General features: G+C 40.6%; 1 protein-coding gene across 2 annotated transcripts in view; it reads right to left on the bottom strand.

The window, feature by feature from the left end:
* The window catches only part of LOC121280875 (protein diaphanous homolog 1-like), a 342,942-nt gene that overhangs the window by 190,763 nt on the left and 133,293 nt on the right, over positions 1-18,886 (bottom strand). For both annotated transcript variants that reach the window (XM_041193196.1, XM_041193197.1), the window contains 2 exons: positions 8,931-9,578; positions 1,900-2,014 (listed from right to left, as the gene is read on the bottom strand). In XM_041193196.1, coding sequence (XP_041049130.1) covers positions 1,900-2,014; positions 8,931-9,578 — 763 coding nt within the window. The remainder of the gene's footprint in view (positions 1-1,899; positions 2,015-8,930; positions 9,579-18,886) is intronic.

Here is an 18,886-nt window from a genome sequence, read left to right as displayed (position 1 = left end):
GTGATCTAGTAACTTGTGTACAAGCATCAAAAAAGCAATGACCAAAGCAGCTTAATAGTCATAAAGTCCAGACTGGATAACAAATCCAGTCACCCTTACTCTGTCAGTCTTACACATCACACTGCCCAAATGCCTTCAGACGTTACCCATCTGTTGGAAGTACAATCATTGCTCAAGAAGAGAGCCTACTACCACCTTCTTAGGGCAACTAGGAATGGGCAATAAAAATGTGGCCTGCCACAGTGTCAACTACATTCCCTGAGGAAATAAACAAAAATACCTTCTGAATGTGATGTGGGATGTGATGCTGGATCTACAGTATTCTCTGGCCAAAAAGCATCGCAGAGATACGATTTTAACTCTGCACTACTTTTTAAAATTCATTCTCTGGATGTGGGCATTGCTGGCAAGGCCAGTATTTATTTCCCATCCCTAGTTGTCTCTGAGAAAGTTGGGTAAGCCTTATTCTTGAACTGTCACAGTATGCGTGGTGAAGATACTCCTACAGTTTTAATAACAGCTAAAATTACATTTTTGCTGATAATGATCCAGTGTGAAGATGACAAAAACTCACAGCAGATGCAAGTATAAGAAAGCAGAGAGTACAAAAAGTGCAACCAATCCTTCACAGTCCACAGCCACCTCTTGGTTCATGTACCCAATATAAGTGGGTCATTATTGTGTTGCATTGCTAAGTTATTTTGTGCTGTCAGTTCATCCATTCCTAACCTGGTTGTCATTCATTTCAGCAGGCAATGACCCCCATTCGTTCTTCATCATCGCACCGAAATTCAAGAGCTCAGATGAAGATATGGTATTCTCAGCAGCGCACACATATTTCTGTGTCCTAAACCATTAATGTGCTTAGAGTTTCCTGTGCTTTATTAAACACGTACTGTCGATAAGATTGAGAAATTTTATATTCAATGCAGTGAGATGTTCAATCAAGTAAAGGATTGAAGCTGAAATCAGCTTTTTGGTCCCAATGGAACGGAGGGATGCATGTTTCATCCACCACAACAGAAGTGGATCCTGAATGGAATTCACAATGTGCAGTGCTTGTACAATTTGACAAGTAAAATGGATCACTTGTTTAATGACAACTCCATTGCCAAGGGTGCTTGACCCTGTTATTAAATTTGGAAAATCACAGTTTAATCATACCAGATAATGAAATAGTAATCTGCTGAATTATTCAGAATGAGGGTGTTGGAACGACATGCTAACTGACAGCAAGCATATAACCATAACAATATTTTGAAGATAGATTATAAATACAATATTTGGACTGGCCACCTCACCCACTAACAATAGTGATGTTTGGAACAGGGTAGAGAAAAAGCAGATTTGTTACCTTTAACAAGGGAGAAGGATCAATATTGATTGAGAAAGGGTACTGAAGGTTAAAGAGAGATGTAAGAGATGTTCTGATTCAATTGGGAATTAAGGGCAGAGTATGAGACTTTTTGGGTGAGGTGGAAGAGTGTCATGATTGAAATATGGGCTGAGGAAGGAGTAGGTTTAATGGGACAACTAGTCTTTCTGTTTCCAAGCTTTATATTTTAAAGATATGTGTTAAGCACAATATAGCTCATTTCCTCAGTAAGTCCATTATTTGGCAATAGGAAAAGGAGAATTTGACAATATCATTAGGCTCTAAATTTCTCAAAACTGCTTTTCATTCATTTCAAGCCCCAGAAAAAGAGACTAGTTTGATGCCAAACTTGGGAATGTTTCCAAGAGACTCACGCCACTAGACCCAAATTTAAGCTTGTACAAAGCTTCTAACTTATCGCATCTGGCTTCTTATCACATTTATTCTTTGCCCGGGATGAGTTCAAATCTAAATCGGGGGGAAAATATTGAATTAACAAAATTAAAATCCAACCAGTTACTTACTCTTTGTCTGTGCAGAGAAGGCAACAGTGAGTTTTGCAAAGAGCTCTTTACTTTCATATTTGTCCTCCTTCACCTTGACCCAGAAACACTTTTCATTCATATCTTTAGGCCCAAGCTGAAATCAAAAAAAAAATGTTTATGATATAACCAGCTACAGTTGCTTGTAAAGGACCTATTTTACAAAAAAGATAGGTTACTAATTACAAAGTAATAACCTGGTAGGACACAAATAATAGAAAAGCGTATCTAAACCACACAATGTGCTGGGCAGACATCACGTTTGAGTATTGTGCCCACTTTCTGCTGCTGAGAAACAAGGGAGGTATTCAAGGTCAGAGGTAATGCAAAGAGGCTGACCCTGGTCTCAGGGTCCAAATGATAAGTTGGGATTGGAGAACCTTTGGATTTTCAGGCTGGAAAGGGGGCATACAAGAGGGGCTTTCAGATAGTCATTTGGTAGTACAGAACTTGAGCATTGCTGAAAGAGACATGTCAATCATTTTGTCTTACACTCAAGACGCTTTGCATGAATACCAATATAAGGGGAAAACAAAAATTTATACTGTGAGTAAAGAGAGTACTGATTGGTTGGCAAGTGGACTCTGATTGGATGGGCCTAAGGCTGTCACTTTCGGCCCTGAAAAGTGCCCAGTGTACCTCAGATTACCCTGGATGGGCAAGGTATCTCAGAACTTTGAGCAACACAAGTGGTAGTCGCCACTAACAGGATGCTGCTGCCAAGCCAAAAAGACGTTCTGCCTGTCATACAAACATACGAATTAGGGACAGGAACAGGCCACTCCGTCCTTCGAGCTTGCTCCGCCATTCAATAAGATCATGGATGATCTGAATGTAATCTCAACCTCACATTCCTGTCTAGCCCCCGATAACCTTTCGCCCACTTGTTAATCAAAAATCTATCTTGCTCTGCCTTAAAAATATTGAAATACTCTGCTTCCACTGCCTTTTGAGGAAGAGAGTTCCAAAAGCTCACTACCCTTGGAGAAAAAATTTCTCATTTCTGTCTTAATGAGCGACCCCTAGTTCTAGATTCTCCCACAAGAGGAAATATCCTCTCCATATCCCCCCTGTCAAGACCTGACAGAATCTTAAAGGTTTCAATTAAGTCGCCTCTTACTCTTCTAAATCCCAGTGAATACAAACCTAACCTGCCTAGCCTTTCCTCTTAAGGCAACCTGCCCATTTCTGGTATTAGTTGAGTGAACCTTCTCTGAACTGCTTATAATGCATTTGGATCTTTCTTTAAATAAAGAGACCAGTACTGTACACAATACTCCAGATGTGGTCTCACCAATGCCCTGTACAACTGAAGCATAACCTCCCTACTTTTGTAATCAATTTCCCTCACAAATGATAACATTCTACTAGCTTTCCTAATTACCTGCTGTACCTGCATACTAAACTTTTGTGATTCATGCACTAAGACACCTCTCTGAATCTCAAAACTCTGCAATCTCTCACCATTTAGATAATAAGCTTCTTTTTTATTCTTCCTGTCACACAAACGAGTAATGGGGTATATGAATTTCAGTGCCAGTGTTATACTAGGTATGTAGGCCGTACATCCCAAAGACTGGCAGATCGTATCAAACAGCATGTCCCAGCCGCCGTTTGCAATGGGCAAAGTGCAGGCTCCATCCAACCAGCACGTGCTTGTAAAACTCACAGTGTCCAATATTTGATGCGATTCTGCTGTTGGACAACATTTGCTGAATCATCCTCAATGTGCTATGAATTACACTGACAACCAATTTAAAATTACCAGGCAGGGTCTCAGTGTGGTGTATTTGCATGTACTGGAAGCTACATATATTAACACACAGGGCCCTATTCTTTGCAGACAGTTAGAGCATCTACACACATTGCACCTCATTAGCTCAACAAAATAAGTGACAGCCAGTCGCTGATCATTCCTCAGAGCAATGCCTTGTCCAATCAGGGTCAAGCTACTTGGTTTAAATTTCAAACAACGCTAGGCCGTTAACTGTCAGTCACCATCATTGGTGCATTCTGCATGACTTTACACAGATAAACAAAATGGTTAAGGCATATAGAAAATCTGGAAAGTTAACTTAAATTAAACAAGCCAGAGGGAAAAAGGGATATGCATTGAAACTTATAGAAGGAAAATTTGGGACTGATATCAAGAAGTTCATAACATAAAGTGGACTTGGAATAAGAATGGGCACAAACATAGAAGCAGAAACAAGAAGCCAGGAATCATAAGAAAAAGCTGAAAGCTGGTGAAATATGGGATCTTTCAAGATGGACGAGTTTAGATGGGCTGAACAGCCATTGGTCATTTGCAATTAACTAGTGACTCAGCAATATCATTTAAAAATTGGCAATTTTTGTTTGTCAGAATACTGTATTTCCCACTGGCTTTCAATTACAGGGCTACTGTGGCACAAATCAACCATATTAGTTGAACTCTTGTGTCTGCTCCAGAGTGCAGATTAAATATAATTCAGTTTACTCCACCAGCCAATCATGCAGCAGCTTTGAGCTACATTTTCTTGTGAGTGACAACTGAGAGGCTGACCCAAGTCAATTTAACCCCCGACTGCTGGGATTGATTGGTCAAGGTGAACAGATGTCTAGCAGGTGTTCTGATGAGGGTCAGAGAAATGACATTTCATCTTAACTATACCACGCTACTGTGATCATGTCCAGTGAAAAGGTACTTAAACATATAAATTTGCTGATGAGAAAGGGTTGGGGCATTATGGAAAAACAGGAAGGAGCTGTTGCCAGTACAACTGCTAGAAAGCCTACTCCCATTCATTAGGAGCAAAACCACCATACCAAGAGAACTGGGCTCCCAATTGGGACACTTAGACAAAGATGTAAAAGAGAAGGGAAAATATAAACTAAAAGATATCAAGAGAAAATGCTATTTCATTACTAGCACAAAATGTTTTGAAGCAATTGTTTTTTTTTTTAAAAATCCTATTTCGAAAGGTTAACTGAGTGGCAGAAACTTCTGCAAGGAAGAGAAAATAATGAAAAAACTTTAAAAATATCAACTATATTAGAAATGCTAGTCATAAGGTCTTTGTGTGAAGCATTCCTTAACAAGTAATTAATATTCATTAATTTTAAATTAAATTTGACACTCGGCAAGTGTATACCCAAGCATTCTGATAATCTGTTAATCACATTATTCTATCTTCTTTCTCAGATTAATTGCTTTTTAATTATTCAAAATCACAGATACAGCAATATATTAATTTGCTTTCGTTATTTATTTATGAATGTGGGTGTTGCAAGCTCAGCCAGCATTTACTGGCCATCCCTAATTACCTTGACAAGGACTGTGCAGTGGTCACTCTTACTGATACTGTCATGGACAGATGCATCCGTGGCATGCAGGTTGGTGAGGATGAGCCAAATATGTTTTTCCTTCTTGTTGGTTCCCTCACTGCCTGCCGCTGACCCAGTCTCGTAGCTATGTCCTTTATGAGTCAGCCAGCTCAATTGATGGTGATGCTACCAAACCATTCTTGGTGATGGACATTGAAGTCCCCCATGCAGATAATGTTCTACAAACCTTGCCACTCTCAATGCTTCCTCCAAATGGTGTTCAACATGGAAGAATATGGATTCATCAGCTGAGTAGGGCGGGGTGGGGGGGAGCGGGAGGGGGAGAAAGAGAGAGAGAGAGAGAGAGAGAGAGAGAGAGAGAGAGAGAGAGAAAGAGAGAGAGAGAGAAAGAGAGAGAGAGAGAGGGGTAGGTGGTGGTGGCCGTATGTGGTAATCAGCAGAAAGCTTCTTTGCCCATGTTTGACCTGATGCCATGAGACTTCATTGGGGCCAGAGTTGATGTTGAGGGCTCCCAGGGTAACTCCATCCAACTGCATACATTGTGCCGCCACCACTGTTGGGTATGTCCTGTCCGACCAGCAAGTGTGGTGATGCTGGTGTCTGGGGCCTGATCTGTAAGGTATGGTTCGTGAGTATGACTATGTCAGGCTGTTGCTTGACTAGTCTGTGAGATGGCTCTCTCAATTTTGGCACAAGCCCCCAGATGTTTGTAAGGAAGACCTTGCAAGGCTGACAGGGCTGCGTTTGCCACTGTTGTTTCCAATGCTCAATCAATGCCAGGTCGTCCGTCCAGTTTCATTCCTTTTTATTGACTTTTTAGCGATTGGATAGCTAGGCCATTTCAGAGGGCATTTGAGTCAACCACATTGCTGCGGATCTGGAGTCACACGTAGGCCAGACCAGGTGAGGATGGCAGATTTCTTTCCTGAAAGGGCATTAGTGAACCAGATGGGTTTTTATGAAAATTGAAAATGGTTTCATGGTCATCATTAGACTTAATTGCAGATTGTTACTGAATTTGAATTTCACCATCTGCCGTGATGGGATTTGACCCCAGATCCCCAATAGCATTATCCTGTGTCTTTGGATTACCAGTTCAGTGACAATGCCACTACACCACTGCCTCCCCCAAAACCTCTCTCAAATTATTTGGTTGCAACTAACTGCAATGTAACAGTTATCATGCGAATGTATAGCACTGTGCTGCCAGCTCTGCTGGGTTTGTCCTGCCAGTCGGACAGGACATACCCAGGGATGGGCAAGATATAATTCTGTGAGTATAGCTATGTCAGGTCGTTGCTTGACTAGTCTGTGAGACAGGCAGGAGGTCTTTGCAGGGTCGACAGGGCTGCAACTGCTGTTGTCATTTCCAGTGCCTGGGTCGATAGCCATTTGAAGCAACTGAGTGGCTTGCTAGGCCATTTCAGAGTCAACCACATTACTGCATTACAAGGACATTAGTGAACCAGGTGTATTTTTACGACAATTGACGATGGTTTCATGGTCATTATTAGACTTATTGAATTTGAATTTCACCATCTGCCCCAGAGCATTACCCCCAGGTCTCTAAATTACTAGTCCAGTGACAATAACACTACGCCATCACCTCCCATTGCTAGTGAGATAGGTAAGGGGACCCAGAGAGCAGGAGTGCAGCCTTTGCAACTTCTGACAGGTTTGGAGGTTCTTTCAGCTTGTTTGGATGAGAGTGGGCGTTGCAGGGTGGGTAAACTTAATGGTCATGGCACCCATGTACAGGAAGCCATTGAAGGGGAGAGGGCAAAAAGCAATGTAGTGGTCATAGGGACAGTGTAGTGAAGGGGGTTGATTCTGTTCTCTGCATCAAAAGGGTCAGTCCAGAAGGCTACGTTGGGTGCCTGGTGCCAGGGTTTAAGGCATCTGCTCAGGGCTGGAGAGGAACTTGGAGTGGGAGGGGGAGGATCTAGTCATTGTGGTCCATGTAGGTACCAACGACATAGGCAGGACAAGGAAAGACGTTCTGCTTGGTCTGTGTGAAGAGGTAGGCACCAAATTAAGAATCAGGATCCCAAACTTAATAAGCTCTAGATAATTACATAAACCACATGCAAATTGGCATAAAGCAAATAAGATTAAGGAAATGAATGCATGGCTCAAAGGCTGGTATGCTAGAAGTGGGTTCCAGTTTGTGGAGCTGACAGTGCAAGTAGAAATAAATAAGTTCAATTTGATAGCCATTACAAAGACATGGCTGCAAGATGACATACATTGGGACCTGAATATTGAAGGGTATGTGACGTTTAGGAAGGGCAGGAAGTCAGGAAATGGTGGAGGAGTGGTTCTGTTAATTAATGATGGTATTAGCATAATGTGAGGGATGACATAACAAGGGTGTAGAAGCAGTTTGGCTAGAGATGAGAAATTATGAGGCAAGGAGTCACTTGTGGAAGTGGTATACAGGCCCTCTAACAGTACCCACAAGGTAGGATGAGGTAAAAGGAAGAAATAATGGGAGCTTGTCAGAAAGGTAGGATGAGGGATTTTAATCTACATATTGACTCGAAAATCAGGTGGGCAAAGGTAGCCCAGATGAGGAGTTCATAGAATACTTCTGAGGTAGTTTCATTGAACAGCATGTTCTGGAGGCAACCAGAGAGCAGACTATACTAGGCCTGATATAGTGCAATGAGATATGATTAATTAATGGCCTCAAAGTGAAGGAGCCCCTAGGTGACAGTGATCATATCATGATTGAATTTAATATTTAGTTTGGGGGAGATAAGAATGGGTCCAAGACTAGTATTTTAAATTTAAATAAGGTCAGCCATGAGGGCATGAAAGCAGAACTGGCTAAAGTGAACTGGCAAGTTAAATTAAGGGATAGGGCAATAGAGATTAAAAAAAAGAAAGCCATGGGAGAGGATGCAATGTCACATCTGGTCAAAGATCTGGAAATGTCTAGAAACTAAAGGGGCTGGTGTTGGTCATGACAGCGAAATAAAACAAAGCAAGAGAATTTATTTTTAATCAAGATTATTCAAATTACAGTTGGAAGAGAAAGTTGAATCATAAAAGACAACTCTCGTATGATAGCTGGCAACTGCATCTCTGGGGTGTAAGAGGGTGGAAAGAATTTAGATAGGTTGAGTCATAGCATTGGCATGGGACCAGGTGCAACGCTGCACTAGGCTTTATTAAACAGAAGGTTAGGCATGATTCAACCAAAAAGCTATGCACTATCCACGAGATGGGGAATGAATCAGATACAAAACCTTCCATGCCAGTAGTCACATTGCAAGTCACTTCACTGGAAGAGAGAAAGATGACAAAACTAAAAAACTCTGAGCAGAGAAGCTAAAGCCAAGATATACCACAGTATAAATTACAACAGCAAACTGGATCACAGTGCAAGGTATTGTTGCTTTGGGAGGTATCCTGCATAATGTATATCGAAGCGAGCAGATGGAACCCATCAGCAAGGAAAGCAAGTATTAGTTTAGTATTACAGTTGAGCAAAATCTCATACATAGAAAGTATTTGTAATTATAATGTGCTTTCTATGACAGAGAGGAATATTAGTGAAAATCCTGAAGTTAAATATGGAAATAAAAATTATAGATTATATTAATGGCCTGCAAAACACTCAAAATAACAACTGCAACTACCAAATAAATATGCTGCTTCAAAGTAAGAGGATATTCACTTACTTTTGGCCAGTTAGGCCTTTTGAGTTGAACTTCCGGCTTGTAATCTTTTTTAGGTGCCAGCCCAAATGGCAAAACAGGAACGGCAGGGGCAACAGGACCACCAAATAGCCCAGGTGGTGGAGGAGGCATTCCAGGGAACCCAGGAGGTGGAGGTGGCGGGGGAATTCCTATTTGTCCTGGTAGTGGAGGTGGTGGAGGAATTCCCATTTGTCCTGGTAGTGGAGGTGGTGGAGGAATTCCCATTTGTCCTGGTAGTGGAGGTGGTGGAGGAATTCCCATTTGTCCTGGTAGTGGAGGTGGTGGAGGAATTCCCATTTGTCCTGGTAGTGGAGGTGGTGGAGGAATTCCCATTTGTCCTGAAAGTGGAGGAATTCCCATTTGGCCTGGTAGAGGTGGTGGAGGAGGAATTCCTGTTTGGCCCGGTAATGGAGGTGGTGGAGGTATTCCCACTTGGCCTGGTAGAGGTGGTGGTGGAGGAATTCCTGCTTGGCCTGGAAGTGGAGGTGGGAGAGGCATTACCACTAGGCATGGCACAGGTGCTGATGGGGGTGATAGCCTGTTAATCTGATCTGGCATTGGGGTCACTTCTTTTGGAATGTTGGCCAACTCTGTCTTTGTATCCTCCAAGTCCTTGGATAACTGTGCATTCTGTGGTAAAATTAAAATATCATGAATTCATGAGGTCATGGAATCAAGTAACTACTGCAGTTTTCACCAAATAAATAATCACGTTAAAAAACATGCTGCATTACTATTCAACACAAATTGTGTAAGTTCAGTAAGAAACACAAGACCAAGAGTTCAAAGTCAAAATTATTATTACAATGTCTTCAACACTTCTAACTGTCCATATCACACTAACACCAGGACCAGTGTAGGAAGGATCTATGATGAAAAAATATAGAAAAGCCCGAGAATGTATTTTTTTTGGATAGAAAACATCTTTAGTCAAGATGACTAAATAGAAGACTTTGCTAGGACACCAAAGGCTGAGAAGTGAACTACAACAGACATTGAACATTTAAGTCAAAGCTCTTCACGATCTTGTCTTTTGTTTAAATTATTAGTAAGATGGTACCAAAGGCAAGAATAGATGCACAAGGAGAAAAAAAATATTGATCAGCAACCGATTCATATCTAGCTGAGGTATATAATCATGTCACTGATGAATGCCTTCTACTTCTACATACAGACAGCCACCATTAGACAAAGATCTGTACTGATTTGTATGTTAATCTGACTACTGCTTCTGCAGCAACTCTAGTCTTTAAACGTGATGGTCTTGACTAAATATTTTAAGTCAAGTTGATGCACTAATTTTACGAGAATGGCTAAATGGGGTTGCTTCAAGGCACTGGAGAGTCAGCTCCACTGGCTCAGAGGCAAGACTGGAAGAAATTTTGCTACAGGAATCCCTCCTCTCAGTTTGAATAAGGTACTGGAACATGAAACACTTACTAAGAGAGCTTGGTGCAGAACACACTTAGCTGGGAGAGTGGGAAACTTGTCTTAAAAAGGTGCAATGGGGACAGTATGATTCTTCTGGACTCAAAATGTTAACTCAGTTTCACTTTCCACAGATGCTGCCAAACCGGCTGAGTTTTTCCAGCTGTTTTTATTTCAGATTTCCAGCATTCACAGTATTTTGCTTTCATATAAGAATAAAGCATTGGTCCAGAGTGGGTGTTAATAACAGAATGAAGGTCAGCACTGTCTGAAAGCAAAAATAGCAGAATGTGTCAATAGCAGGAGGTGGGGTCAGGGCTGTCTGAAAGCGAAAACATGAGATCAAGCTATAGACTGGCACTTGGGTGGGGGCAATAAAATTCCAAATGGAGGAGAGGTTATGCCCTGAAGTCGCTGAACTCAAATGTTGAGTCCAGAAGGCTGTAAAGTGCCTAATCGGAAGACGAGATGCTGTTCCTCCAGCAAATTAGTATTTGCACGTCTATGGGAAACAAGATTAACAGAGCAAATTGCTGGGGGCTGGCACAGGCAGAATGGGGCCAAATGGCCACCTACTGTGCTGTATGATTCTGAAATACCATTAAACAGTTTCTCAAGCCAGCCAGGTTCCAAGATTGCTGAAGTTCCCTTTTTTTCCCCCCCCCCCCCAAAAGGCCAAGTTGCATGCCATGGCTCTCAACCCTGTCTCAGAGTCAGGAATTTCGACATGATTTCAATGAGACTGGCTCTTTAATGGGGCTCACATGGCCAGTAAGCACATACATTAATTTTTTCCTCTCAATTACACACCGCAATACAGTCCCAATCTGAACCAGATGCTCCATATTCTGCCAGCACCACCAAGCCTTCCGGATGAATCACTAATATCAAGTGGTCTCAAATGTTCCACTTGCAAATTTTTTGGAATTCTTAGGCAATGTATGAGAACATTAGTTTTTTTTTACATTCATTCACAGGATGTAGGCGTTGCTGGCTTGGCCAGAATTTATTGCCCATCCCTAAGTGTTCTTGAGAAGGTGGCAGTGAGCTGTCTTCATGAACCACTGCAGTCTGCTTTGCAGGCAGCCATAGCTCCAAAAACAAGAAACTAGAAATTGGAGTGTCCTTGTACATGAATCACCAAAGTTAACATGCAGGAACCACAATAAATTAGGAAGGCAAATGATATGTTAGCCTTTGAGGTAAGAAACTGGATTATAGCAGAAAGGAAGTCTTTCACTAATTAATTTGCTGCTTTGGTGAAACAGACCTTAAGTCCTGTGTCCAATTTTGGTTCCCTACCCAAGGAAGAATATACTTGTCTAAGAGGGGATGCAACCAAGGTTCACATTGATTCTTGAGAAGAGGGGTTAACTGGTGAGGGGGGATTGAGTACAATGGGCCGAGATTCTCTGGAGTTTAGAAAAATTAGAGATGGCCTCATTGAAATGCATAAAATTCTTAGGGGGCCCTAGAGAGAAGATGCAGAGAGACTGCTTTGGTTGGCTGGCGAGTCTATAGTTTCAGGATAAGGGAATGAACATTTAGGACTGAGGAGGAGAAATATCTTCATTCTACCCCAAGGGATCATGGGTGCTCAGTTGATGATCATAAGAAATATAAACAGGATTAGGCCATTCAGCCCATTGAACAGACTCTGTCATTCTGTAAGATCATGGCTTATCTGATTAAAGCCTTAATTCCAGTTTCCTGCCTGTCCACCTTAAGTCCCTTGTCGATCAAAAAACTGTCTAACTCAACCTTAAGTATACTCAATGATCCAGCCTGCACTGACAATTCCAAATATTAACAACCCTCAGAAAAAATTCCTCCTCATATCCATCTTAAATAGGAGGCCCCCAATTTTTAAACTATGCTCTCTAGTTCTAGATTTCCCCCCAAAGGAAACATCCCCTCTGCATCTACCCTGTCAAGCCCCCTCAGAATCTTATACATTTCAATAAGATTACCTCTCATACTCATTGGAGGTTAGAAGGATAAAGACAGCCTGCCGAACCTTTCCTCATAAGACAACTCCTTCATCCTAGGAATCAATCTATTGAACCTTCTCTTAACTGCTTCCAATGCAAGTATATCCATCCTTAAGCAAGGAGACCAAACTACACAGTACTCCAGGTGCAGTCTTACCAATGCCCTGTACTATTGTAACAAGATTTCTCTACTTTTATAATCCATGCCCTGCGCAATAAAGGCCAACATTCTGTTTGCCTTCTTAATTACTTCCTGTACCTGCATTCTAACTTCTTGTGTCTCTTGTACAAGGACACCCAGATCTCTCTGCATTGCAGTATTCTGCAGTCTCTCTGCATTTAAATAATATGCTGCTTTTCTATTCTTCCTTCCAAAGTGGACAACCTTACATTTTCCCACATTATACTCCATCTGCCAAATCTTTGCCAATTCACTTAACCTAACTATATCACTTTTTATCCTTCAACAATTTGCTTTCCTATCTATCTTTGTGTTGTCAGCAAATTTTGCTTCAATACAGGTGGTCCCTTCATCCAAGTCATTAATATGGATTGTATACAGTTGAGGCCCCAGCATTGATCCCTGCAGTACATGAGTATACTCAAGACCAAGATCAATAGATCTCTAAGGAAATCAAGAGATTTGGAGGTAGGGAGAGAAGTGGAATTGAGGTAGATCCGCCATGATCTTACAGAATGGTGGAACAGGTTCAAAACACTGGACAGCTTACTCCAGCCCTTATTTCTTATTTAAGGCACAAAGCACGAAATTCTGAACTCTCCTTTTTAAGTGGGGAGTCTAGAAAACACGAGAAGAGTAAATCAAGCAACAAATGCCAAGTTTGGGTTTTAAAAGACTTAACTGTAGGAGGGAGGGGAAATTAAAGTATAAAGTTTTGAAGTCCTTGGGGAAAAAATGGGTTAAAGTGGAGATGCTGCAAAGCCTTCAGCTGAACACAAGTATGCAATAAGAAAGAAAATGTAGCACAGCATATTTGGAGCTCCGCATCAATAATTATGGTGCCACTGATAAAGTGGAAGCGCTTTTAACTCCAGCTGAGAGAATGTCACTTTCCTAACATCACAGGAATGGAGAAAATCAAAGGCAGAAGTTCTCATGAAGTGATCTTTTTGGCCACACTTTGAACAGAATGAAGCAGTTAGTCAACTCCACGGTCACAATGCACAACAGTATTTTTTAAAAGAGAGATTCTAGCAGAAAACAGAAGCTTCTCATAATAGCGCAAAGGGCCATCTTCCTCATACGTTAACTAAGCTGCTTGCACTGATTCTTCTATACTGAAGCAAAGAAAACACAGTCATTATCTGTACCTCGCAAGCGAAAGGTAACTTTTTGCTACAAGTAACTAAAATAAAGACAAAAAATAAGTTTTTAATAACTCAGAACATCAAGATAACAGTCATCAATCTTAGTGCAATTAAAAGCTTCTGGCAAGTGATTCATTGTTTCTCAAAGGACACCAAGTCAGCTGCGGTGCCCCTCTAACATAGAGGTAATGAGCTGAGACAGTGTTCAAGCATTATGGTATGTGGATAGAATGTGCAATGCAGCAAAGGTTAAAAAAGTACAATGCTCCACTAGTTTCTCCAGGGCAGTTCATGAACAGCTCCTGTCATGAAAGCTTGTCCCAGTTTGCAGCTCACAGCGATAACATTGCTATATGAGGACATCACTATATAATGCTGAGGATATAAAGTGAGATACTAGTGGGATATGGTGAGTCAAACAAATAGTCTACCATTTATCAGGGTGAAGCCAAAACTGCAGGAAACAAACAAAACTCTGAATTAAAAATTAAAGGTCAATCCAACTTTCCTGAAAAATAGGAGGGAAGATACTTAATATATTTTTAAAATTTATTCATTCATGGGATGTGGGCATCACTGGCTAGGTCAGCATTTAATGCCTACTCCCAACTTCCTTTGAGAAAATTATGTAGGTACACCCACAGTGCTGTTAGGGACAGATTTTCAGGATTTTGACCTAGCAACAGTGAAGGAAGAGTGATTATAGTTCCAAGTCAGGACGGTGTGTAGCTTGGAGGGAAACTTGCAGGTGGTGGGGCTCCCATATATCTGCTGCCCTTGTCCTTCAAGGTGGTAGAGCCGCAGGTTTGGAAGGTGATGTCGAAGAAGCCTGGGGAATTGCTGCATTGCATCTTGTAGATGGTACACACTGCTGCCACTGTGTGTCAGTGATGGAGGGGGTAATTGTTGAAGGTGGTGGATGGGATGCCAATCAAGCGGGCTGCTTTGTCCTGGATGGTGACAAGCTTCTTGAGTGTTGCAGCATAAGTTACATTACTTTTATTTAAATCATATTACACAACACGAGGTTGGGTCAGTAACCTTAACAGCTACACTGGAAAATTGATGATATTTCACAATGCGTGCATGTTTAATGGGTTGGAGACTAAACAAGTTATTCCTTTATAATTTTGAAAGATATCTTTAATTAAAGTGTGATTTTGAATTTAAATATTCTTTTTTTATTTTGTTTGATGGATATTTCTCCAGAAACCAGGATAGTACAATGCAATAGATTGGTGCTCATTTACTTGAGAATATGATGACCGATGTGCATTCCCTATGTTCCAACTTCGGTGTTCAATGCCAGTTTTTGAGTAGGTTTTACTATATTCCAAGCAGGTTGAAAACAACACCCTTTGGAACTTAAGGTATTGACATGGTGGAAATTGAGAAATTCACTACATTTAAGGTTGGATTGTTCTCATGTTCAGTTATTTTGAAGGAAAACTCTCTAATACAATCTTAAGTTTTAAGAATAAATTTGATAGATAGATGGATTTGAGAGGTCTGGAGGGATATGGACTAGGTGCAGGTCAATGGGACTAGCGGAATAATATTTTGGCACAGACTAGAAGGGCCGAATGGCCTGTTTTCTGTGCTGTAGTGTTCTATGGTTCTACAAGGAAAATATTTAGTATGTCGAATACTTAATACAAAGGATGGTGGAAATCTGGAAAATTCTCTCTCAAAAAGCTATTGAGGCGAGGTCAATGGAAAATATCAAAACTAGTTTTGGTAGAATTTTTATTAGGTATGGGTACAAATCATTACGGAACCAAGGTGGATAAGACACAGATCAGCTTTGATTTAACTGAATGGCAAACAGTCTCCAGGGGCCGAACTGCCTCCTCCTATGACCCAGCTTTGTGCATTTTCGGAACTCAATCCTAACAGCTGGAATGCAATCTAAAGCTACAATGACCTTCTTGGGTTGATTCGAGTTGCGCAAAGTATCAAGTCCCTGGAAAGAGGTTGCAGTTATCTCAATTAATAATAGATGTTTATTTGTGCTGTAATCTTTAGATTAGGAAAAATTGATGAGCGTAAAAAGCAAAAGGTTAATAATTATAATTATAAATCTGGGCTTTGCTCATCTATGGAAGCTGCATTAGGGACTTGGCAACGTGGAGTGTGCCAGGGAGTAGAAAATAATCCATAGATCCCTTGTGATTTCCTTTGGTAAACTGTGTAATTTTTATATAAATTTACCAAAATAAACTTTAATCACATGAAACCAATGTACACTTAACTAAATAAGTACTGGTTTCTAAATGCATGACCTCCTTTACCATCAACCCTTCCTCTCTCATCCACATGACATAATTTAGAAGGAAATAACTGTGCGTTGAGGCAATGAAGGTACTGGATAATTTTACAACTTCATTTCATGGAATCCTTTCCTCTACATATCAAATGCACAACCTTTCACTGCAATATCAAACTCATTGAAACATACAAGATTCTGAAGGGGGTTAACAGGGTAGGCACTGAGAGGTTGTTTCCCCTGGCTGGGGAATCCAGAACATAGGGGCACAGTCTCAGTATAAGAGGCCACTCATTTAGGACTGAGATGAGGCAATATTTTTTCACACAAAGGGTTGTGAGCCTTTTGAATTCTCCAGCCCAGAGGTTGTGGATGCTCCATCATTGAATACATTTAATTCTGAGATAGACAGATTTTTGGTGTCTCAGTGAATCAAGAGATTTGGAGCACGGACAAAAAACTGGAGTTAATGCTGAAGGTCAACTATGATCCTATTGGGTGGCAGAGCAGGCTCGACAGGCCGTGTGGTGTACTCCTGTTCCTAATATCCCCCTAGGAGCACTGTCAACAGCTACTGTTCATGTCACCTTGACAGGGATAACATTCCTTGCACCAAGTAGAAACGAAAACTCAACCTCTTTGTTGGTCTGTTTTTCCCTTTTTAATTACAGAACACACTCCCTTCTCCCTTGTTACGAAAGTCAGGATTTTATTCTCCCATCTAATATTTTAACTCCCCAAATCACAAAATTGAGGAATTCCTTCCCTCCTCAATCTTCCCCCTCTCATACAACTTAAGAGTCTTTAAAATCTGAGCCTAGTATCACCTAATCATTTATTGATTTTTTTCACCTTTACTTCTCTTTCAATTTCAACCTTAATGATTGCCTTTCACTTTCAGTAAGACAAAGTGCCTCTCATTTGCCTGACACAAGCAAACATTTAATTTTACTTTTACAGGAGCTGGAAAACAAGGGAGACAATAGGTTGTTTTGGAGAATGAAGAAGTTTAGATTCAACTAAAGGCACATTTTATTTTTACATTGTCTAAGTTCTGCTTAATTCTCCTTAGCGAATATGTAAAGCATACAATGTCCCAGCTAACATAAAAGCATTCATAAGCTTTGTTAGATGAAACCATGCTGGAATTTGATCCGGCCTAGGCACTTCTCATTAATTTGGACCCAAAATGTTTCCAAATTAAGGTGGGCTGGAATTTGATACCAGCTAGTCTCAGTCGATTGCCATGAGCTAACAGCAGAGATTTATTCATGGCTCTCTCTTTCACCCCGATTGTCCAACATCACGGTGGGCAGTCAGGTTTTCATCCCACTGGATGATATATCTTGGAGCTACTGACAAGAGCAGGTCGATGCCGGGAGCTGAATTTTGGTACAGCCTTGTAATGCAAAACAGATGAAGTAGGCCTGGCCAAACATAAGGATGGAACATGATAAAGCTGTATCTTCATCCGATGGGGTTTGTGTGGAATGCATGAGATTTCGGCAGATGTTTTATGGATTCCACAAAGGTATTTTCCTCTCTATTCTGGCCTAGTTTATTACAACCATTAAGCTGTAGGCTTTCTGGATGCCACAATGGTGCCATAATAGCTAGCTTGCAACAGTTGGCCAGCTGTCCTGTGTCTGCTGCTCTGAATTTCAGCTACTTGGTGCAAGCAGCACTGTTACAGGAATGAAAGGTCAAAGGCACAGCATATGGAAGCTTGTCTTTAAAAGAACTGGAGAAAAGGGAAGGAGCACATTTAGGAAGCGTGACTTAAAACATGAACTCAAATTGCTAATACAATGGATCTCATTAATTCAGTTTTTGTTATGAAAAAACAATTGTTGAGCATGTTTCTCGTAACAGTTATCTTTTTAACTTTAACTCTTGATTAAATACCCTGTTCACACTTCAAAAATAACATGGCACTGACAAAATTGCTGTATGCTTCTACAAGAAATTACAGTTGTTTAAAAAGTTATTTTAAAAATTCTGGGAAGCCTTAAAAAGTTATTTTACAGGCTGCATGCCTCAGTGTTCATAAAAAGTTATAATCTACTTTTGTTCAGTTAAAATGATTTTAAACAAAAAAAAAAACAGAATTGCCTAATAGCATGAACTGAGCAATTTGAATAAAACAGCAGTCTCAATTCCAATTAAGATATACTCTAAAAGAAAAGTCATCTTCAATCAGGTCAAGTATAGCTTGCTATTCCTAAAAAAACATCCACTGCAAGCTAAGAGCTACTTTAACATGAACTTGTTTGCGAAACTGTGCTGAAGCAAAAAGAAAAATGCATTGAAACATTACTGGCAGCACTTTCTAAACACTAAAGAAAAGGCACAAAAAAAGCACTGTTCTTGATCAGTGAATAGAACAGCTGCTGAAGTAAACATTTACTGGGTAATAGTGTTGGTTCTGCCTCTCTTTTATCTTTTCAGCAACATTAGGAATCAGCTGCTCCAAAAACATCAGCAGTGAAGTGCAAATTATAGTATGTACTAATCACAGCGATTCACTGAAAATTTAAGCTTTTGGTTTTAAAAAAAACTCACTAGTTTGACTCAAAAACAACATAACTTTTCTCCTCATCTCTAACCTTCACCTAAGTCAGCACAGTTCTTCATTAATCACATTAAATCGACACATATTCAGCAGAACAAGGGCTAACAATAGTCATGATGCACAGCAGATTTCTGCTTCCCCTTAATCGGTTGTGTCTCGAGAGGAAAGATCACATGTATTGAAAAGGAAATAGCAGCAGGAACAGATGCAGCATTCTTGCTGCAGACAAGGAAGCTGCCCAGAGGAAAAAAAAAAGACAATCCCCTTAGTTAGAGTAGTATGCAGGATGTTTTCATACAATACAAACTCCTGGGAGATCATCCCACTGCCCGTGCCAGACTTCAGGTTTGCA

The sequence above is a fragment of the Carcharodon carcharias genome, chromosome 8 (genome assembly GCF_017639515.1).
Source record: "Carcharodon carcharias isolate sCarCar2 chromosome 8, sCarCar2.pri, whole genome shotgun sequence".
NCBI lineage: Eukaryota > Metazoa > Chordata > Chondrichthyes > Lamniformes > Lamnidae > Carcharodon > Carcharodon carcharias.
This window is presented reverse-complemented; position numbering and strand designations above follow the sequence as displayed.